At 38.5% G+C, this 21,106-nt stretch overlaps 1 protein-coding gene across 3 annotated transcripts in view; it reads right to left on the bottom strand.

Moving 5' to 3' along the window:
- Positions 1-937: 937 nt before the first annotated feature.
- LOC126251415 (jouberin-like) overlaps positions 938-21,106 on the bottom strand; it is a 299,336-nt gene continuing 279,167 nt past the window's right edge. For all 3 annotated transcript variants that reach the window (XM_049951828.1, XM_049951826.1, XM_049951825.1), the window contains exon 11: positions 938-1,718. In XM_049951828.1, the coding sequence (XP_049807785.1) occupies positions 1,031-1,718 (688 nt within the window). In that variant the 3' untranslated portion in view covers positions 938-1,030. The remainder of the gene's footprint in view (positions 1,719-21,106) is intronic.

Here is a 21,106-nt window from a genome sequence, read left to right as displayed (position 1 = left end):
GTGATGTACCTTTCCATTTCAAGAGGTTACCCTCCATGAATTGCAAAAAAGGATACAGCATTTTTCAGAAGTAATGACAACAGGATTCCTGGAGCAAATACATATGGACAAAAGTAACATTTCCTGTTCTAAGACGTATATGATTTGCAATATGCCTCAGGTGGTAGGTGAAACACTTTTACTCTAAAACCTGAATTTTGTAACTTAATTCTTTGTTTGACTTGCATCAGAACATGAATTTTACAACTGTACAATTTACATTATCTCATGTGTATTATTTTGTATGTATATCTGATTGTTCCCCTTCCTTGTAATGATATCACACAAAAACTACTTGTACATTTGGACAACAGCCTTACAATATTTATTGTCTACACATAGATAAAGAAATGTATAAGAATAAAATGGAATAGGGAATGAACCCTCTGCCACACACCATCAGATAGCTTTCCAAGTAAAGATGCAATTATAGATGTAGAACTAGATGGAATGACTCACTTAAAAGTGAGCAATACAGACTTTCACTTCTGTGATCCCTGCAGCCTGTCTGTCCTCCCACCCATTCCCTTTAGTCCTTTTACTCATTCTTTCATTTTTTTATCTCAAAAATACATACAAAGATGCCCAGCATAACAACAAAAAGAGGTAAATAGGTAAACAACTGATACTGTAGCTTGATGTTAAACAGATTACTCTCTTGATTTAATTACTGAATGAAATAAAGTGACATAGATATTCTCAGAAAAAATAGTTCTTGTAGGTGTGCCCAAAACTAAATCAGTTTTTATGTCAAATACAAGTCACAAACAGAAGTACATACTCATCAAAAGAATAATGGAGATGACGATAGCAGGATGGATAGGAGTCATTACAGATCAGTAACATTTATATTCAAAATAATTTATGTAATTTCAACAGATTTTGCAAACAGATCAACATAATCTTTATGATATACACTTCACATTACAACAAGATTAAAATTTTCTATGCGCCTCTCATAAAAGTATCACTTTATCTTGGATTTGGTATATTATGAGGTATAGTGTGTTTTGTTACTGTGTTGACTGCAAACTTTTGAGGGAACTTCATTTTCTTCATTGTGTAGTTGTGAGAAACTAATGCACTGGCTGCTGGCTTTTGGTGAAGTGTTTGATAAAATTCTATCCATTTCCTGTATGATGCCAAGCAAACGCGTGTCAGTGTTATCTACTATATCACTGCTGTCTCCAATTTCCTCAGAAGGCGGTGATTGTAAATACTTAAGATTTTCCACCTGTTGATTCCTTTTTAGGAATCTCATATTCAGCAGAGAATCAGACAATTTACGCATTCCTTTTGAAGCAGAAAGTGATGTGAGGCTCCTCTGAATTGGATCATCATCATTATAACTATTGTCTTCATCATCAGCTCCTCTTGTAATATAGGCTGCACTACAGTCCCTGAAGAAATGAATTCCTAATGTATTGGAATGTTCTTGTTTACTGAATGAACACAGCAGGATGTGGGAGAAAGAACTATGTGATGCAAATGCCACTATGTGATCATGAGGGTGATATGTTACAGAACTGACTGCACAACTTCCACTGCCACCAAATTTAAGCTTCGTGTATATTGCTGCTTCATCACCAGTATCTGCATTCCACACATGAACAGTGCCATCTTCACTGCCACAAAACACTAAACTCCCACAAGGTGTAATACATGCTGCAGACTGAAACCTGTGAAATCAGTATCATAAGAATTACATTCACTATTATCTATCATTTTAGCACACATTATCATCCTACGGTGCTACAGAACACATTAATCATTCATTAAATAAAGTGGGATACAATGTTTCTCACTGAACAGAAACAACATTGAGCAGCAGACAGGAAAAAATGGCAATATGTGCACACACACACACACACACACAAACATCTATCTTTCAGTACTCCAGCCAGTCTGGAAAGAAGTGAGAAAAGGAAAGTAGCTTGACATAAATAGATCAAGGAGGAGGAGGAGGAGAAGGAGCAGGAGGAAGAGTTTAGGCTACAAATTACTACTTGCATGCAACATGTACATGTGGCTGTTACCTACACAAGGGAGCAGTGGAGTCTCTTCCAGAACAAATGCAGAGAAAGAGAGATGATCCAAAATGAAACAAAGAGATGTGGAAATGAAAAGAGAGGTGAACGAGAGTGGAATACTTTATTTTATGTATTGATTTATTTAGCTCTACAAGCTAAGCTGCAAGCACTGTGTTGCATTCTACATGGGCATGGCAAACAACAAGATGCCTGTCCACGTGAATGGCTACTGACAACTGTGGCCAAGAAACAAGTGGACCACCTGGTTGCTGAACAACCTGCCAAACATGACATCCTTCACAGCCTGTGCCATATGGATCCTTCCCACCAACACTAGCTTTTCTGAATTGTGCAGGTGGGAACTTTCCCTGCAATTTATCCTACATTCCTGTAACCCTCCTGGCCTCAACATTCATTAGTCATTGTCCTCGCCCAGCCAGCCTCCTTGTTCTCTTTCCAGCACTATACAGCCCTCATTCCACCATAACACCCAGTCTTTTTACTTCTCTCCTTTTCCACTACCCCCTCTCCCCACCTCTCCCCTGCCCACCAACTAACCTTCCGACTTGCTGAAGCATAGTAAGGTCGATTTTGTGGCTTCACCGTTTCCAAGCCACATTTCAGGTTATCACTTACATTAATAAGTGCAGTTTTTGCACTATAGTGTTTACCATGTCAATATTTGTCATAACAGTTGAATACATGTAAGTATTCAGCAATAGATCCCAGGGCTTTGGATACAATAGGTAATACAGTTGGTAAACATAAGGTGATTGTGGGTTGTCAATTTCAGGAATAGGTCACTCTATGCATCTTTTCTCATGGAGGGAGATATGTCCCCTACATGACAGAAAAATTAAATATGCTGTTAAGACAGGTAATAAGCTATCAGTGAAATTAATTATGCTGCAAAGATAGATACTTAACTATCAGTGACATTCTCAATTATGGTTACACTGATACCATCATTGTCTTTTGATTTCAGAAGAGATTCTCATTTTTGCTTTTCTTGTTGTATTTACTGTTACACCTTTTAGGTGCAAAATTTTGTAGTTAGTAATGTAATTTGGGGATTCTTTTGGGAAATAATTCCTTGCTGCAAGGGAGTTGAGTAACACTGAGAAAATTCATCCAGTTTATCAGCTGAAACCTGAAAATAAGTTCATCAGCTATAATCTGAAAGGCAGTTTCTGATTTTGTCTTTCTTATACTCAAGCTGTGGAGACTCTTCCACAGAGCTGCAGGTGCCATATTGCTGCATACAAATGAACAAGCATGCCTGAATTTGACACTGTGAATACATTGCTTTACCTTTTTTCTTAACTTCCTTTATTTTTTGTAATGTTTGGGTTTCAGATTTGTCTTGAAATATATATGAGTAGCATCCCTGTTGTGTATCATGTGACATAATTCAGTTTTCAGCAAAGAAGCAGGAAATTTTCATCCACAGATAGTACTTATAAGTTTATTACTAAGTCCATGGATTTTGCAATCAATCACAGACTCTGATTAACTGATGCCACAAGGTTTCTGAGTAATCAGCTGTTACAGCATCATGACCTGTGTGTTTAATATTCCTAGAAATTATGTAACTTGATTTAAGCTTTAGGGGATGTGAGGCATACGCCAGGAATATTACTCTGAGGCCTGGAGGAAAAATTTGAATAGAACAGAATAGAAGTTTATTGTCTTGTAACATGCAATTTCAACCCACTGAATTAATGTACAGGACACTTGTCAAAACACAAAAACTGGTTTACAGTTTTCCTTATAATATCAGTAATATAATATGCAATACTGAATAATTAATTAAGCAATTAATATTTTTTCTTCAAAAGTAACAAACTGTTAAAAATCAATGGTCCTATGTACTTGATCTCTCCTGCTCAAATTTTCAGGTTGTCATTTATAAAATCTTCTACTGAATAAGTAACACCTGCACTCATATAAGGTTTTTTGAGTGTTTCTAAATTTATGCTGAGCAATTCTCTTTCTTTCAATTTGTTATAAATTTTCACATCCATATAATGTGGAGTTTGAGCATAAGGTTGTAAATGGTGGGTGGGCAGCATAAAATTATTTTGATTTCTGGTGCTATAATCATGTTGAAAATGATTTGCTACAAATAAATCAGGATTATTGTGTACAAAGACAATCAGCTCATATATGTATAGTGAGGGAACACTTAATATATTTAGATTTTTTAGGAGTGGGCAACATGATTTTCTTAGCCCTATACTGTGCATATTTCTAATGATGGTTTTCTGGAGCTTTAGAATTAGACATATATGGATTGAGGTAGCCCAAAATACAATTCTGTAGCTTACTACTGACTCAAAGTAGCTGTGATATACTACTTTTCTTGTGTCCATACTGGTACCATTGTATAGTATCCACACTGCAAATGCTAGGCTATTTAATTTATTTGCAAGGTACTGTACATGTGATCCCCATGATAGATTTTTATCTAGTTGCATTCCTAGGAAATTCACACAGCTAGCTTCCTGAAAATCCTGGTTTCTGTGAATGACCTGAATATCATTTAATTCTGCTTGTTTTGTTTTAAACTGCATTAACTGAGTCTTTTCCAGGTTTAATTTTAACCTATTTAAATCAAACCAGGTATCTAATTTTTCTTAAGTATTTAATACAGTTTGTGGAATTTGGTCAGCATTGTTATAGAGTCCTGCATGACCGAGTAAGTGAGCACAAAATACAAGATGGGTTGCACACACCCTAACTGGATAGGCTGCCTGCACTAGTTCTAGTGACCAAGCATAGAAGCTGTGACCGAATACGTAGCATGTAACTTCAAACACATTACACGTGTAATTATCCATGTGAGACTGCAGCCAGTATGGGCTTCTCATTTGTGGTGTCTCTCTCTCTGTAAACATGCAGTGTGAAGCAGCCAGTGCAGTAAGGCATAAGATTGAAACCAATGTCTACACATTGAAGAAATGGGAAGGTCTAAAAAGCCAAGTATTGGAGTACATTTCTGCTGGTTGTAGACGAAAACAGTGTGTCTACTGGGTACGTATCATGCATAAACTGTTCGACATTATTGCATTTCCAGTTGGGAACCACTCATTTAAAGAAACACAGTTGCAAGAAACCTCACAAAGATACAGCTCCTTCAGGGATACCGGCAGTAACAAAAAATAGTATTACAGCAAAGTGTGTTGCACTGTGTGCTAAAGATTTCAGACCTTTTAATGCTGTTTCTGGTGAAGGTTTCAGAGAACTAGGCCAAGAATTAATACATCTAGGTGTGCATTATGGAGAAAACATGGCAGATGTCATGCCACATCTCTCTATTATAAGCAGACATGTCAAAGAACAAGCTGTTGCAATATGAAACAGCATAATGCCTTCTGTTATTGCGGAAGTTATTAGTAAAACATGTGCTGCAACAATTGATATGTGGACTGATTTGCATAATCAGGTGCACTATTTCATGCTTACAACACATTAAATTAACACAGATTGTTCTCTTGTGAACAATGTTTTATTTACAACAAAATACCCGGACGTTAATACAATGGGAGTAAATATTATGAAAGAAATTGAAGAGAGGATGGCTGATTGGGGACATTGGAATCATGAAAGGATTCCTTGTGCTGCTCATTGTATAAACACAGCACTTAGCCATACTTTCGATGAAAATAACTTCTTGTTAAATCATGTCCCGAAAATCGCATCAACAGTAAATACTGCAAAATGCATTGTAAGGTACATTAAGAGAAGTGGCCTCTGCTCGTCTTTGAAATCATTGTTGAAACAAGAGGTCTGCACATGCTGGAACAGCTTGTACACTATGCTGGAATCCTTACACACTCAGTACAATGAAGTTGCTGCTTTGCTGACAGAAAAGGACTCCACTTACAGATTGCAAGGATATGATAATGAGCTTGCAGGACAAACTGCGCATTTTCTGAGACCATTTAAAGAGGCCACAGATGAATTAGAAGGTGAAAAAGAACCGACACTCCAGTTAGTTCTTCTTTGCTTTCACAATCTGTAACAAATTTGAAGTGTCAATGACACTGACTCTCAGATGAGTAATTATTGCAGTTAAAAGCATTATTTCATTATGATATGTGATAGATTTATAATTAACTAGCGTAATTGATGTGTACTAACAGTAGTTTTTAGGCCAGCAACAGTGGCCGAGCATCTCTAGGCTCCAGTCTGGAACTCTGCGACCGCTATGGTCACAGGTTCGAATCCTACCTCGGGCATGGATGTGTGTCATGTCCTTAGGTTAGTTAGGTTTAAGTAGTTCTAAGTTCTAGTGGACAGATGACCTCAGATGTTAAGTCCAATAGTGCTCAGAGCCATTTGAACCAATTGTATTTTTTAACAGGAGATACAAAGGATTAAAAATTGAGCCCTGACTTTCGTTTGTGAGAAGACTGTAATCACTTCCAGACATAAAATTGCTATGTTTCTTTGGCCATCTTTCCATGATCTTAATATGCTTGAAATAAATGAAAAGCACGAAATTCTTAGCAATGTGCGACAAATGTGTGCCACTTACGCAGGTACAACATAAATCATTAACATAATCGTTTTTGCATAGTTAGTGGATAGTGTATTATAGAGAAATGGGAATGTTATAATTCGTATAATATTTCATTAACGTAAAACACCTCATTTTTACGGGATCGTTTCGACGATTTCCACATCAGTTCTGTATTACTTGTCTCTTTTGTTTATTATCATAGATCTTTCAAGAACTGTGTCATCACCACCCAAAACAAGAGATCGTTTCAAGGAATATGAAGTAGATCTCTACATTATAATGCACCTAGGAGATGATGATGACATCTTAAAGTGGTGGAGTAGACTTGAAACACATCTACCAGGTCTGGCTCCAGTTGCAAGATGTATTTTATGTATCCCAGCAACAAGTGCACCTAGTGAGAGATGCTTTAGTAAAGCCGTCATGTTATTAACAAATTGACGCAGCCAATTAAATCTGGAACACGTTAGTGATTTACTGCTGATTAACAATAACTATAATTTTGTTTCTGTTGCAAACAAGTGAAAAGTATGACAAGTTATGTCTGTAAATGTTTAATGTTCTTTGTATGCTTTCTTTATGAAGATGGTTGTCTTCTAGATTACAGGGACAGCACTTCTTTAATGTTTCCTATTAATGAAAGGAAAAATATATCTTCTGTTTGGAAATGAGACTCGTCTTCTATCCATGATTTTATTGAAATATCATTTTACTTTCCAAGTGCTTTATGAATTTAGCTGTGTCACGTACCCATTCTTGGAAACGTCTTCAGACAGAGATAAATACATTGTTTGTGTGTGTGTGTGTGTGTGTGTGTGTGTGTGTGTGTGTGTGAGAGAGAGAGAGAGAGAGAGAGAGAGAGAGAGAGAGAGAGAGACAGAGAGAGAGAGGCGTTGGATTTGTAAAGTACAGCAGTGCAGCAAGGCCAGGTGAGACGTCAGCGGTGACCAGTCATGCTCGGTTATCTGCGAGTCCGGAGTCCGGACAACAGACATGGGGCAATTACGTGACCGAGCCAAGTCGTGTGGGTCCGGACACAAGCAGCTTGGTCCCCCCCGTCAATAGGCGAACTGTGACCGGTCAAACATTGGGCGTTGCAGCACTCTACATTGTTACTTTCAATGCTTACAGATGTGTCATCTGCAAATAAAACTGAGTGGCACTCAATATTAAGTGACAAATCATTTATGTAAAACAGAAACAGAATGGGACCTCGGACAGAACCTTGGGGTACTCCATGTGAAACGGTTTTCCATTTTGAAGTATAAGTTCCTCTCTCTGATGATATAATCACTCTTTGTCTTCAGTAGAACTCAAACAATTCTAATACCATGCCCCTGATTCTATACTTTCTCAGTTTACAGAGTAGAAAGGAGTGATTCACACTACCAAAGGCCTTTGATAGGTCACAAAAAATTCCTGCAGCATGCAGTGAGCTGTCTAGAGATGAGCTAATTTTATCAACAAAATTATTTATGCCATATATTGTGGTTTTGCCTTTTTGAAATCCATACTGATATTCTGAGTTTATTTTTAATTTTTATATGAAATTTTGAATTCATATGGTGACTACCTTTTCAAATACTTTTGATATTGATATAAGAAGAGACACTGGGTGATAGTTTCCCATATGTTCTTTTGTGCATTTTTTGAATAGTGGCTTAACTACTGTGTACTTCAGTGTGTCTGGAAAATACCCTTCTTGAAGGGACTGGTTAATTATTGTAGTTGGTGGCTGTGTAATTATTTTTAACACTTTTGTTGGTATGGCATCCCATCTTGCTGATGTTTTACCTTTTAGCGACAGTATCATATCTTCTATACCTGTTACAGTAGTTTTGGTAAATGTACTGAAAAGTTCACCATCAGATTGCTCACTGTTGAAGAAATTTACCTTGTCTGAGTTATCTTCTACACTGATTTTTGATTTGTTTACATTTACAAAGAACTAATAAAATAATTCAGAAATTTCAGCAGGATTTACAATAGTTTCATCCTCTACCTTGATTTCAGAAATATCATGGCCTCTACCTGTGGCACCTGTTCCACGTTTGATCACTAACCATAATGCCTTTGATTTAATATTTTTTAAAACATATTTTTGTAATTTTTTACATAGGTAACAAAATCAGGACTTTTATTATGTTTTAGTTCCCTATGTAGCCATCTTTTTCTTGCACTAGAGATTTTTATTCCTTCAGTAATGCACTTTACTTTATTTTCTACTTTATTATGATGTGCAATAATGGGGAAAGTTTCATTAAAAACATGTAGGAAGTCTTCCAAGAAAGTAGCAAACTTTTCAGCGCATGACTTATAGCCCACTCCACCTTATTTAATCTATGGTGGAATAAGTTCATATTTTCTTTACTGAACTGGCGTTTGGTGTAGGTTTTTTTCGAGGAAGGTTCTATGGTTCTTGTTAACTCCATAAACAGAGTACAGTGATCAGAAAGTCATAAATCTAAACAAAACGTATTTGCCTCATTATAAGTGTAAGTGATTAAAATACACAGTGTCCGAAAAGTCTTTCCCTGATTACATAAATTGATAACTCAGGCAAGAAGTAATATACAAATCTTAAACTTGTGTCGAATTGTTTACAATTATCAAAGTTTTTTCTGTTTTAGGTTCACAGTATGTAAATAGTGGATGAGGTGCAGTGCCCAAGGAGCCATGTTAACCAATCAGGAGAAGGCACAGTGTGTCCTGTGGTACCATGAGACACGATCACCAACCACAGTGCAGAGACACTTCCAGACAACATTTGGAAGGAATCCTCCTGATGTCAAGAGCATTAAAGCCTGGTATGAGAGGTTCAAGAACACAGGATTGGTTGCTGACCTTCCAAGGTCTGGTCGACCAAGAACCTCAGCAGACAGGTTGGAAGCTGTAAGGCAGTCTTTTCTGCGAAGTCCGAAGAAATCAGTGTGCAGGGCCTCACGTGAATTACAGATGCCAAAAAGCTCTCTCCATGACATTTTACACAAACGTTTATTGTTTCGTGCATACAAAGTGCAAATTGTTCAGGCCTTGTTGCCCAATGACAGTACATGTCGATATGACTTCAAAATGCTATCACATATTGAGGACAATGATGGTTATCTCAGACGAATTGCTTTTTCTGATGAAGCAACCTTTTTTGTCAGTGGAGTAGTGAATCACCATAATGTGCGCATTTGGGGTTCACAACCCCCTGGTGCGAGGTCATGGAGTGCACCAGAGGCAGTCCAAAGGTGAATGTTTGGTGCGCACTATTGCACGATCGAATTATCGGGCCATTCTTCTTTGCTGAGGCTACAATCACATCTGCAATGTATCTGGACATGTTGCAACTGTATGCTGTTCCTCAGCTGCTTCAGTATCACCACAATGTCTTGTTTTAGCAAGACGGTGCACCGCCTCATTGGGGTTTGGCCATCCGTGCCTATCTCGATATGACCTTTCCTGGGCAATGGATTGGTCATGATGGGCTCTCCTGACATAACCCCATTAGACTTCTTTTTATGGGGTTATGTCAAGGACAAGGTCTCCCAAACACGTGTACCAGATCTTGAAACCCTGCGGCAACAGATAACCACAGTAGTTGAATCGATCCCTCCAGTGATGTTGGCTAATGTGTGGATGCAAATTGAATATCGCCTAGATGTGCTAAGTGCTACCAAGGGTGCTCATGTGGAAGTTTACTGATGTGTGAAAAAAACTTCAATAGTTTGTAAACAATATGACACCAGTTTCATATTTGTATCTAACTTCTAGCCTAAGTTATCAATTTATGTAATCAGGGAAAGACTTATCGGACACCCTGTATTATCTATGCCTGTTGCAGACATTTTGTTTACTTGAGAAAAATCAATGAAATTTGCAGTGAAACCCAATATTTGAATCATATCAATGAATTTTGTTGAGTTGTTGGCTTCACTGGCTATATCTATGTTGAAATCAGCAGTTATTGTGACTCCTTTCTCTCCCTCTATCTCTTACTTCATCAAACTTTTTGTTGTGATTACATCTATAAGAACATGACTGTGTACTGTATGGTGATTGGGTTGTTAAGGAAGTTCATATTGTTGTGACTAAATTATCTTCTTAGGTTTATATGGAGGGGGTATCTCTCAAAAGTCCATTTTTGTATCTCCCATTACGATTCTATGTTTCCATTGACACTGAAATGAATGTAATCCATTGAACTGATTTTTGGTGGCTTGTAGACAACATCAGGTTATCACTTCTGACCCTGTACACTTATCTCAGTCAACAAGAATTCATCCTTTCTTGTTCTGATAGGGTTCGATGCATTTAAGACTTCAAGTATGAGGTCAGATCTGACATATGAACTGATATGTCCACCATGCTTGTTTGGCCTGTCGGCCGTAAGATAAACACAGCAGACCATTTGTGATGTTTTAGGGACATTTTTGACAGGACAATTACATGGAAGTTTAGCTGGTGGAATCTGGGCTTCAGTTCTTTGCCATGTGCAGATAGGGATTGGACATTATGTTGTGCTGCTAATGGCTCTGATGCATGGTTCCAGGCAGCCTGCAGGAGGCCATTTGATGGGTTCATTCCAACCTGCATTGAGGGACAGTTAGCAACATTTCTGGCAGACGGCATAACTCAAGGGTGGCCAAGATTTTCTGCATCTGAGTGATTCTTACAACTGCTAAAGGAGAGGAGAGTTTCTGCATCTGGGTGATTCTTACAACTGCTAAAGGAGAGGAGATCACAAAGTTAAGATTTTCTGAGATTACAAGTGTATGAAAAATAGAGAAGGAGTAATCACTGTGAGGAAATACAGCCAACATAGTGATGACTCTGAGACAGTTAACCTTCTACCTTAAAGAATTAAATGTAACTAAATAATATTTTGTACAGTTCACGGTAGAAATAAAAAGAGGGCTAATCGACAAAGCTAATGGTGCCAGCACAGGAAGACAAATTTAATAACTACAAGATTAGCATAGAGAGCTGTGAAGCCATCCTACAAATGTCTCATGATCAGTAGTGAGAATGTTACATAGCAGTTGTCAAATATGTGGAATATTTACAACATGTTTCGGTTTTACATTATCCCATTATCAGGTACTTAAAGCTTCTATGCCATTTGGCACCACCAAAAGTAATGGTTTGACAACTGGAGCATAATACTCACAGTACTGATAAATTAGAAATTATTATAGGAACACTGGTTGTGATTTTTGTCATTAGAAATTTAGTCCAGAGCCAACTAAGAAGATGTGTGAATAACAAAACCAAGGAAAAGGATAATCACTGCAGTGCTACTATTATAAACAGCCAGAGAATTTTTGGGGTAAAAGAAAAATATTTACCATTAGAAGGAATTAAAATTAAGTAATAGCTGCAGTTATGGATAATGTAGTAAGAACAATAGGTGAAGGTATTAATACAAAAATAACACTGTGCGACAATGAAAATGTAAATTGAATGAAAATAGCCAATTCCTATCAGTTCTAATGTGCCAATCGCAAATATCACAAAGACTATTCAAAATTAGCTGTAGTTTGCATTTCACACTGTTTTATTACAGTGAGATAATTATACACTCCTGGAAATGGAAAAAAAGAACACATTGACACCGGTGTGTCAGACCCACCATACTTGCTCCGGACACTGCGAGAGGGCTGTACAAGCAACGATCACACGCACGGCACAGCGGACACACCAGGAACCACGGTGTTGGCCGTCGAATGGCGCTAGCTGCACAGCATTTGTGCACCGCCGCCGTCAGTGTCAGCCAGTTTGCCGTGGCATATGGAGCTCCATCGCAGTCTTTAACACTGGTAGCATGCCGCGACAGCGTGGACGTGAACCGTATGTGCAGTTGACGGACTTTGAGCGAGGGCGTATAGTGGGCATGCGGGAGGCCGGGTGGACGTACCGCCGAATTGCTCAACACGTGGGGTGTGAGGTCTCCACAGTACATCAATGTTGTCGCCAGTGGTCGGCGGAAGGTGCACGTGCCCGTCGATCTGGGACCGGACCACAGCGACGCACGGATGCACGCCAAGACCGTAGGATCCTACGCAGTGCCGTAGGGGACCGCACCGCCACTTCCCAGCAAATTAGGGACACTGTTGCTCCTGGGGTATCGGCGAGGACCATTCGCAACCGTCTCCATGAAGCTGGGCTATGGTCCCGCACACTGTTAGGCCGTCTTCCGCTCACGCCCCAACATCGTGCAGCCCGCCTCCAGTGGTGTCGCGACAGGCGTGAATGGAGGGACGAATGGAGACGTGTCATCTTCAGCAATGAGAGTCGCTTCTGCCTTGGTGCCAATGATGGTCGTATGCGTGTTTGGCGCCGTGCAGGTGAGCACCACAATCAGGACTGCATACGACCGAGGCACACACGCCCAATACCCGGCATCATGGTGTGGGGAGCGATCTCCTACACTGGCCGTACACCACTGGTGATCGTCGAGGGGACACTGAATAGTGTACGGTACATCCAAACCGTCATCGAACCCATCGTTCTACCATTCCTAGACCGGCAAGGGAACTTGCTGTTCCAACAGGACAATGCACGTCCGCATGTATCCCGTGCCACCCAATGTGCTCTAGAAGGTGTAAGTCAACTACCCTGGCCAGCAAGATCTCCGGATCTGTCCCCCATTGAGCATGTTTGGGACTGGATGAAGCGTCGTCTCACGCGGTCTGCACGTCCAGCACGAACGCTAGTCCAACTGAGGCGCCAGGTGGAAATGACATGGCAAGCCGTTCCACAGGACTACATCCAGCATCTCTACGATCGTCTCCATGGGAGAATAGCAGCCTGCATTGCTGCGAAAGGTGGATATACACTGTACTAGTGCCGACATTGTGCATGCTCTGTTGCCTGTGTCTATGTGCCTGTGGTTCTGTCAGTGTGATCATGTGATGTATCTGACCCCAGGAATGTGTCAATAAAGTTTCCCCTTCCTGGGACAATGAATTCACAGTGTTCTTATTTCAATTTCCAGGAGTGTATATGGATTTTTATCTTAAGATTAAGATCAAATATTATAATGGTTTGTCAAAGTCATAATAACTAGTACAATGGACTGTATTATTGTCCCTGGTCTTATGTGTTGCAATATTTTGGATATAAGCATTTTGATACCAATTTTAGTGATCTTTTTGTCTCCCTCCTCTTCAACTTCAATGACTTTATTAATGCATGTAATAATGTTTGCACATTTGTTTCCAGATTAATTACCAGTTGGTCAAGCTGGCTGCTATTGAAGTGAATAAAAATGCCACAAATTTGTGTTAACAGTGCTGACACATTTTGCTATCAGTATGGAGAAGTGATACTTGCTTCGGTTGTGTTTCAAGAATTTCTGCATAAATTCTAGAGCCACTCGGCCTTCCACCGTCTCGAACACATGATATTTTAGATGTGAGTGGGAGAAAGGAACCCTATCTACTGTGCGTCACCTGTCTGTGTGTGCAGGTCCAAAGTTGATTGTGAGAAGACGGTAGACACGGCGGTTGAACAGCACCAACAAGTACTTGTCAACTGCACCATGGAAGTTGTAATGCAAGTCCATGGCAGAACCAAGGAACTTCTGTGTTATTCTGTGCTGTTTTATAACTGAATATTGTTAGTGACAAAATAACATTTTAGTTGAGAAGACTTTTAAGTAAATTTTACCTTGAACTTGCTAGAGGCAAGGCATGTGTATGATTCCTGTATAATAGAGTCATGGTTATCAGGCCAACTCTGTTGTAAATGTAGCTTAATTGATACTAATGTGAGATGACACGGGTGACTTACAAGAAGTCTAATATTTATATTGAAAGTGCAAATTTGTTATTGCACATGGAGTCCAAATATACTGTCAGTGTTGCCCAAAGAGCACAGTTTTAGAAGAGAAGGCCTATTAAGAAAGTCATCACAAAAACATTAGAACATGGCGACCAGTGTGAAGGGGCTGAAGAAAACAGGAATTTTGAGATGAAAAAGAGAGAAAAAGCTATCAAGTGTTGCCATAGCAACTGAGCATAGCATGACAAGAGAACCATTAAGAGCAACTGGATTATGCTAGAGTATCCAGGGAAGAAAATTTGTAAAGGCAAATAAGAAAGAAGATGTAAGAAAGTCACAATGTGAAAAACCAGAGAGAAGATCTCGATGTATTAGACTAAGAGGTGAGCCTAGAATGATACGACTAAGAAGATCTAGTGTGGGGAGTATACAGCTCTCACATGCATTGTGGGGACGCAGATATGGAAATCAGCCTACATCCGATGCCGCCGGCACCAGCTGTTGTTCATTGGTGCCGAACTGCCGTCACAACTCCTCACCAAGCTGCAAGAATTCTACGCTGGGTGAGTGCAAAACAGAACTTCAGTACCTTGGCAAGAAGTGATACAAACTATTTAATGAACTTTATTAATGTATTTATTATACTTAAAGTTAATTTTTAAATGTTCACAAAGTCTAAAGCTTGTAAAATCATGGATCACGTTCAGCAAACTGGAGAAGCGTCAGAACCGGCCATGGCTATGAGAAATAATAAAGAAGGGCCTGACTGGTCTGAATTAGTAAATCTAATCAAAGCTCAGTGTATACAATTAGGCTTACTGAATTCTTGATTAGATGATAATAGTAAAACTTTAAATGCTAAGTTAGATGACCAGAGTCAGCAGTCAAATGCTCAGAATGAAACTCTAAGAAAAGAAATAGGTTTGATACATTCTAGTTTAAATACTCAGAGTGAAGTTCTAAATAATCAGATTAAACCTTGATTAGCCAAGCAACAAATCTAGGTTTTTTAAATGTCAAAGTGGACTCACAGAGCAAAGAATTTGGTAATCTATGCGAAGGCATGGGTGCTTTAAAGACTGTATTTGACACCTTAAATAAGTATAAGATTTGAAATTAGACTTAAAGATGAAATTAACCAGTTCCTTGGATATTCATGTAAATCAACTGTTCACTGACTTTAATCAGAAACAGAATGATCAATTACAAGATTTAGCAAAAAAGTTAGAATTTGAAATTGAGGAAAAATGTAATACTGTAGAATGAGAAATCAATGAAAAGTTATGATCTTTTGAAAATGTATGCAATATTAAGTTTGATGCTGTAAAGCAGGGATTGTATACTTTAAAAGAGAGCGTTGAAAAGTAATATAAGTTAATGCCAACAATCATATCGCAAATTACATATGTAAGTATGCGAGTGGATAATGTAGAAATAAGATTCCAAGAGAAGATAGCAAACTCTGATATAGTAAATATAAGTAGTTTGGGGGAACAGTTTAAAGGGATCATAGATCAAAAAGTCACTGAAAGAATGACATCCATGAATGTGTCACCTAATGTTTCTTCCGAACTTTCGGATACACGAAAGGTTATAGATGACTTGTGGAAAGAATTCAAACTTATCCAGGACAAAGAGGAAAAATGGACAACTTCACCCAATGTTGTGTTAACTAGTGAAGTGGTGACTGATTTGCAGTGGGGGGACTTTCAAAAGAAGTTTAAAGAGAAATACTGGTATGCCAGTGCACAAGAAAAGTTAATATCAGATCCATGGGACCCGGGCGGAGTCATATATCCCCCAGGGACGTTAACACTCTGAGTTAACGGGCGGAGTGACAACCATCGGATCTCGAGTTGTTTTTCGTGTTTCTTCCAAAATAGTTTTCCTGCACCAAATTCCTTTAAAATCTTAAACTATTCTGTCATCTATTCCTAAAATCTTAAACTATACTGTAATCTTATATCTTAGGAAACTGGATATGACAGTCCAATAAAAAACAATCCTGGAGAATCACAGGTAAAAAGTGATATTTAGATAAAGTGAACTGAATGGAATATTACGTCTGTAGAAAATATAATATTGTGTGACTAGTTGAACAACTAATGCACCGTAGTATATAGATTTTCTATTTTGTATAGAATATTTTATACCTTTTGTGAGATATGATAGAAATGGGAGGGTTTTGTAGATAAAAGCATGGTTTACAAGAGCAAATAAACCATGGCTAACACAAAGCACACATCACACCTTTCAGACAACCCTTGCAAACAAGTATGCCTCATTCTTCATCACTTGCCGTTTCCATAGGATTGCTAAGATTTCCTTTGGGGACCTAAAGGGTGAAGGTGGGAATGTCCATTCTGTAGGAGATAATTTAACACCAAACCTCCTTTGGTGTCTCACTCAAGTACCTGAGGGGTAGGGATCCTGAGGAAGGGGGGTGGTGGGGTGGTAAGGGTTTCCTGTCTTTGGGGCTATCTTCTTTCTCTTCTTCAATCTTAGCAACCACTTTTATTTATTTCCTTTCTTACTTCTCATTTGAGTACCTACCTATTTTTCCCTCTTTCCGTATTCACCTACTTCTATTGCAGAAGTCCTTCCTAGTTTCCATGGTTTCTAATAACCTACACCTTATCTTTCGAAAAGAAGGCCGAAGAATCAGACTACATGAACACACATCCGCATACACACAAGAAGAAATCTAGACACAAACACTGAAGTTACAAATTGTAGGATCATGGGACTTGAAGAATAGCCTAAGTAAGCATATTATCTATTGAAAAGTGTATACAGAAATTGTATCTACTGGAAAGTTAGAAGGTGATAAGTAGAGGGGGGACTCCAGGGATTAGATGAAGTATTAAGAAGTATATGTGAAGTGTAGAGTAGATTTGTAACTTTACCAGAAAATACTTAATTATAGTATACATAGGAACATATACTGGGGTAATGAACCATGAGGCCTACTCAGAGAGGATAAGGGGGGCCGTACCTGGCATTGGCTAAGTATATGGGGCAGTCATACCTACTTGGAGGTAGGATGACCTGTGGCCTGAAAAAAGAGGAATGTTTTATAAAGGGGTATACCTACCAGAATAGAAAGAGGAAGTGTTCTCATAAAGTCAGCCCACAAGCATGGTATTGGTGCTGATCCTAGGTAAAAGGGACAGTATCATGACAAAAGTCACAAAATTTTGTAGGGATTATTCCGGAAAGTTTGAATTCTATGCACAACAAGCATTATTACATTTTATGAAAGTTCACGAGTGTCAAAAAGAACACTTTCATTTCACCTAGAGTTCCTCCAAACTACAACAGATAATGGAGCTAGTACATACTAAAGAAAAGGTAGTACAGAGGATAGAAATAGAAAATAGAATACCCAAGTGTCATGAATTCCTGCAGTTTACAATTGGAAATAAGGAAAGAGCCCTTGCAATTCTTGAGTATTATAAAAGATGACTAAAAGCAACAAAAAAATGTCGAGGTCTTGATGGCAAGGTGAAATAAGAACAGAATAAACGAATGGTCAGCTAAAGATTGTTCTAGAGAAAAATAGATTGTTGTTGAAGTGAAAGATGTATGTAGAAACATGTATGAGGAAATTATATTGTTATGATATGAAATGTTGTTGTGAGTGATGTTACGTACATAGTGATTATGCATAAAATATTGCGTGTCCGATCTGAGGGGGGGGGGGGGGGGGGGGGGGGGGGGGGATACGTAGTGTTTCAAGAATTTCCACGTACATTGTAGAACCACTCGGCCTTTCACCATCTTGACCACATGATATTTTAGATGTGAGTGGGAGAAAGGAACCCTATTGACTGCATATCTCCTGTCTGTGTGTGCAGGTCCAAAGCTTATTGTGAGAAGACGGTAGATGTGGTGGTTGAATGGCATTGACAAGTACTTGTCGGTCGTGCGATGGAAATTGTAATGAAAGCATATGGCAGAACCCAGGAACTTCTGTGTTATTCTGTGCTGTTTTATAACTGCGAATATTGTTGTTGACAAAAGAACATTTTAGTTGAGAAGTTTTTTAAGTAACTTTTAACTTGAACTTGCTAGAGGCAAGACATGTGTATGATTCCTGTCTCATAGAGTCGTGGTTAGCAAGCCAACTCTGTTGTAAATAGATCTTAATTGTTTCTAATGTGAGATGACATGGGTGACTTACAAGAAGTCAATTTTTTTATGTGAGAAGTGTGAATTTTGTTCTTTGTGGAAGTTCATATATACTGATAGTTGTTGAAAAGTATTCTTCGAGTACCTCATTATTTCACAAAGAGAGAGAGAGTCTTAAAGGTTCCTGTGACTAGCATCATTCTTCAGAGAAGTAGTTTGTAGAGACTCCAGAAGCTGGCTATCCATTCCCAAGTAAGTCAACTTGTGTAAGAGAAATGGGGAGTTTGCACATACACTTCATGCAATCTTAGTCATCAAAAATGTTAGACATCACACAAACAGCAAACAACTCCATTGATTAAAAAAGTTTACAGTTGTTATTTTGGGTGCAAAATACATGATCAGGATAAACCCTGGGCTCCACATGTGATCTGCAACACTTGTGCCAGCAACCTCAGAAATTGGATGCGAGGAAAAAGACGTTCAATGCCCTTTGCAGTGCCCATGATCTGGAGTGAGCCAACTAACTCTGTCAGTGACTGCTACTTTCATATGGTTCCTCCTATCAAGAAGGGAACATCTAAGAAGAATAAGCGGACAGTGATATACCCTAACATTCCATCTGCCATACATCCAGTTCTACATGGGGAAGGATTGCCAATATCTGAACCACCGACAGAGTACGAGATTATTTCTGATGGGGATTCTGAATGTCCTGAACCATATACATCAAAAGAGTTCCTTCCAAACATATCATCAACTGATGATCCACAGAAATTGTTAAGCAATCTCATTAGAAATTTGGAGCTCTCTAAAGGTAAGGCTGAGATTTTAACATCAAGATTGCAGTAGCGCAATTTTCTGGAAATCAATGTAAATGTTTCATTCTGCCACAGAAGAGAGCAAATTCACCCCTTTTTGTAACATGCAAGACAGTCTTGTGGCATGTATAGACATAAATGGTCTAATGAAGGCTCTCAGAATTAATTACAACCCTGATGAGTGGAGATTCTTTATTGATTCATCAAAGTTGAGCTGGAAAGCAGTGCTTTTACATATTGGTAATCAGCTTCCTTCTATTCCAGTTGGGTGTAGTGTGCATATGAAAGAGTCATACCAAAACATGAAAATTTTACTAAAAGCCATCAAGTACAATGACTCTAAATGGCAGATTTGTGGTGACTATAAAGTGGTTGCACTGCTATTAGGTATGCAGTTAAGGTGTACTAAATATTGCTACTTTCTCTGTGAATGGGATAGCTGAGCTTTGGCATCTCATTACAGTAAACATGAATAGCTCACCAGAAAATCTCTTTAACCAAGTATAAAGAACATTAAGAGTGAACCTAAAGTAGACCTTGAAAAGATTCTGCTCCCAGCCTTGCACAACAAGTTGGGTCTCACGAAAACTTTGTTAAGGGAATTAAAAAAGATGATGATGCATTTAAGTACTTAAGGCAAAAATTCCCTTACTCAAGTGATGCCAAATTAAAGGAGGGCATCTTTCTAGACCCATAGATTCGAGAGCTTTTTGGAGACCATACTTGTGGTGGAATCGTACAAGGTGATGAGAAGCATGCATGGGAATGTTTTAAGACAGTCTGTTTACAGTTCTTAGGGAACAAACAAGCAATAAATTACAAGAATATATTAGGTAACATGTTTTCATCTTATGAAAAGCTTGGTTGCAACATGTCATTGAAAATGCATTTCTTACATAGTCATCTTGACTTCTTCCCAAAAGATTGTGGTGCAGTAAGTGATGAACATGGGGAGAAATTTCATCAAGATATTGCCACATTTGAGAACAGGTATGCAAGAAAGTGGAGCCCTACTATTTTAGCAGATTACTGCTGGACTGTCATAAGGGATGTTCCTGAGTATGTGTATAAACGTCAAGCCAAGCGAAAAGAGTCATCTTCTGAATCTATCTCTAAATAAAATATGTATTTGTATGTACTGTATTTATGGACATTTAACATTTGTAATCTATCTGTGAGCAGTTAATTTATATATTTTCTTTTGTGCTTTACATAGTTCTGGTACAAAGTAGACTTACAAAGTATTTTCATTCATGTAATATTATCTTCACTTTTCTTAATATTTTACTTTTGTACTTCCAGAATAGCACTGAAATTTATCAATGCATAACACATAACATAAATCAAGTAATTATTCACTTAAAATTTATTATGCTTAATCTTGGAACATGAATGCATATTTAGTTAGAATGAATATAATAGAGGGAAACATTCCACGTGGGAAAAATATATCTAAAAACAAAGATGATGCGACTTACCAAACGAATGTGCTGGCAGGTCGATAGACACACAAACAGTCACAAACATACACACAAAATACAAGCTTTCGCAACAAACGGTTGCTTCATCAGGAAAGAGGGAAGGAGAGGGAAAGACGAAAGGATGTGGGTTTTAAGGGAGAGGGTAAGGAGTCATTCCAATCCCGGGAGTGGAAAGACTTACCTTAGGGGGAAAAAAAGACAGGTATACACTTGCACTCACACACATATCCATCCGCACATACACAGACACAAGCAGACATTTGTAAAGGCAAAGAGTTTGGGCAGAGATGTCAGTCGAGGCGGAAGTAC

Source organism: Schistocerca nitens, chromosome 4 (genome assembly GCF_023898315.1).
Source record: "Schistocerca nitens isolate TAMUIC-IGC-003100 chromosome 4, iqSchNite1.1, whole genome shotgun sequence".
Taxonomy (NCBI): domain Eukaryota; kingdom Metazoa; phylum Arthropoda; class Insecta; order Orthoptera; family Acrididae; genus Schistocerca; species Schistocerca nitens.
The sequence above is the reverse complement of the archived record's forward strand: the minus strand, read 5'-3'. Positions and strand labels throughout refer to the sequence as shown.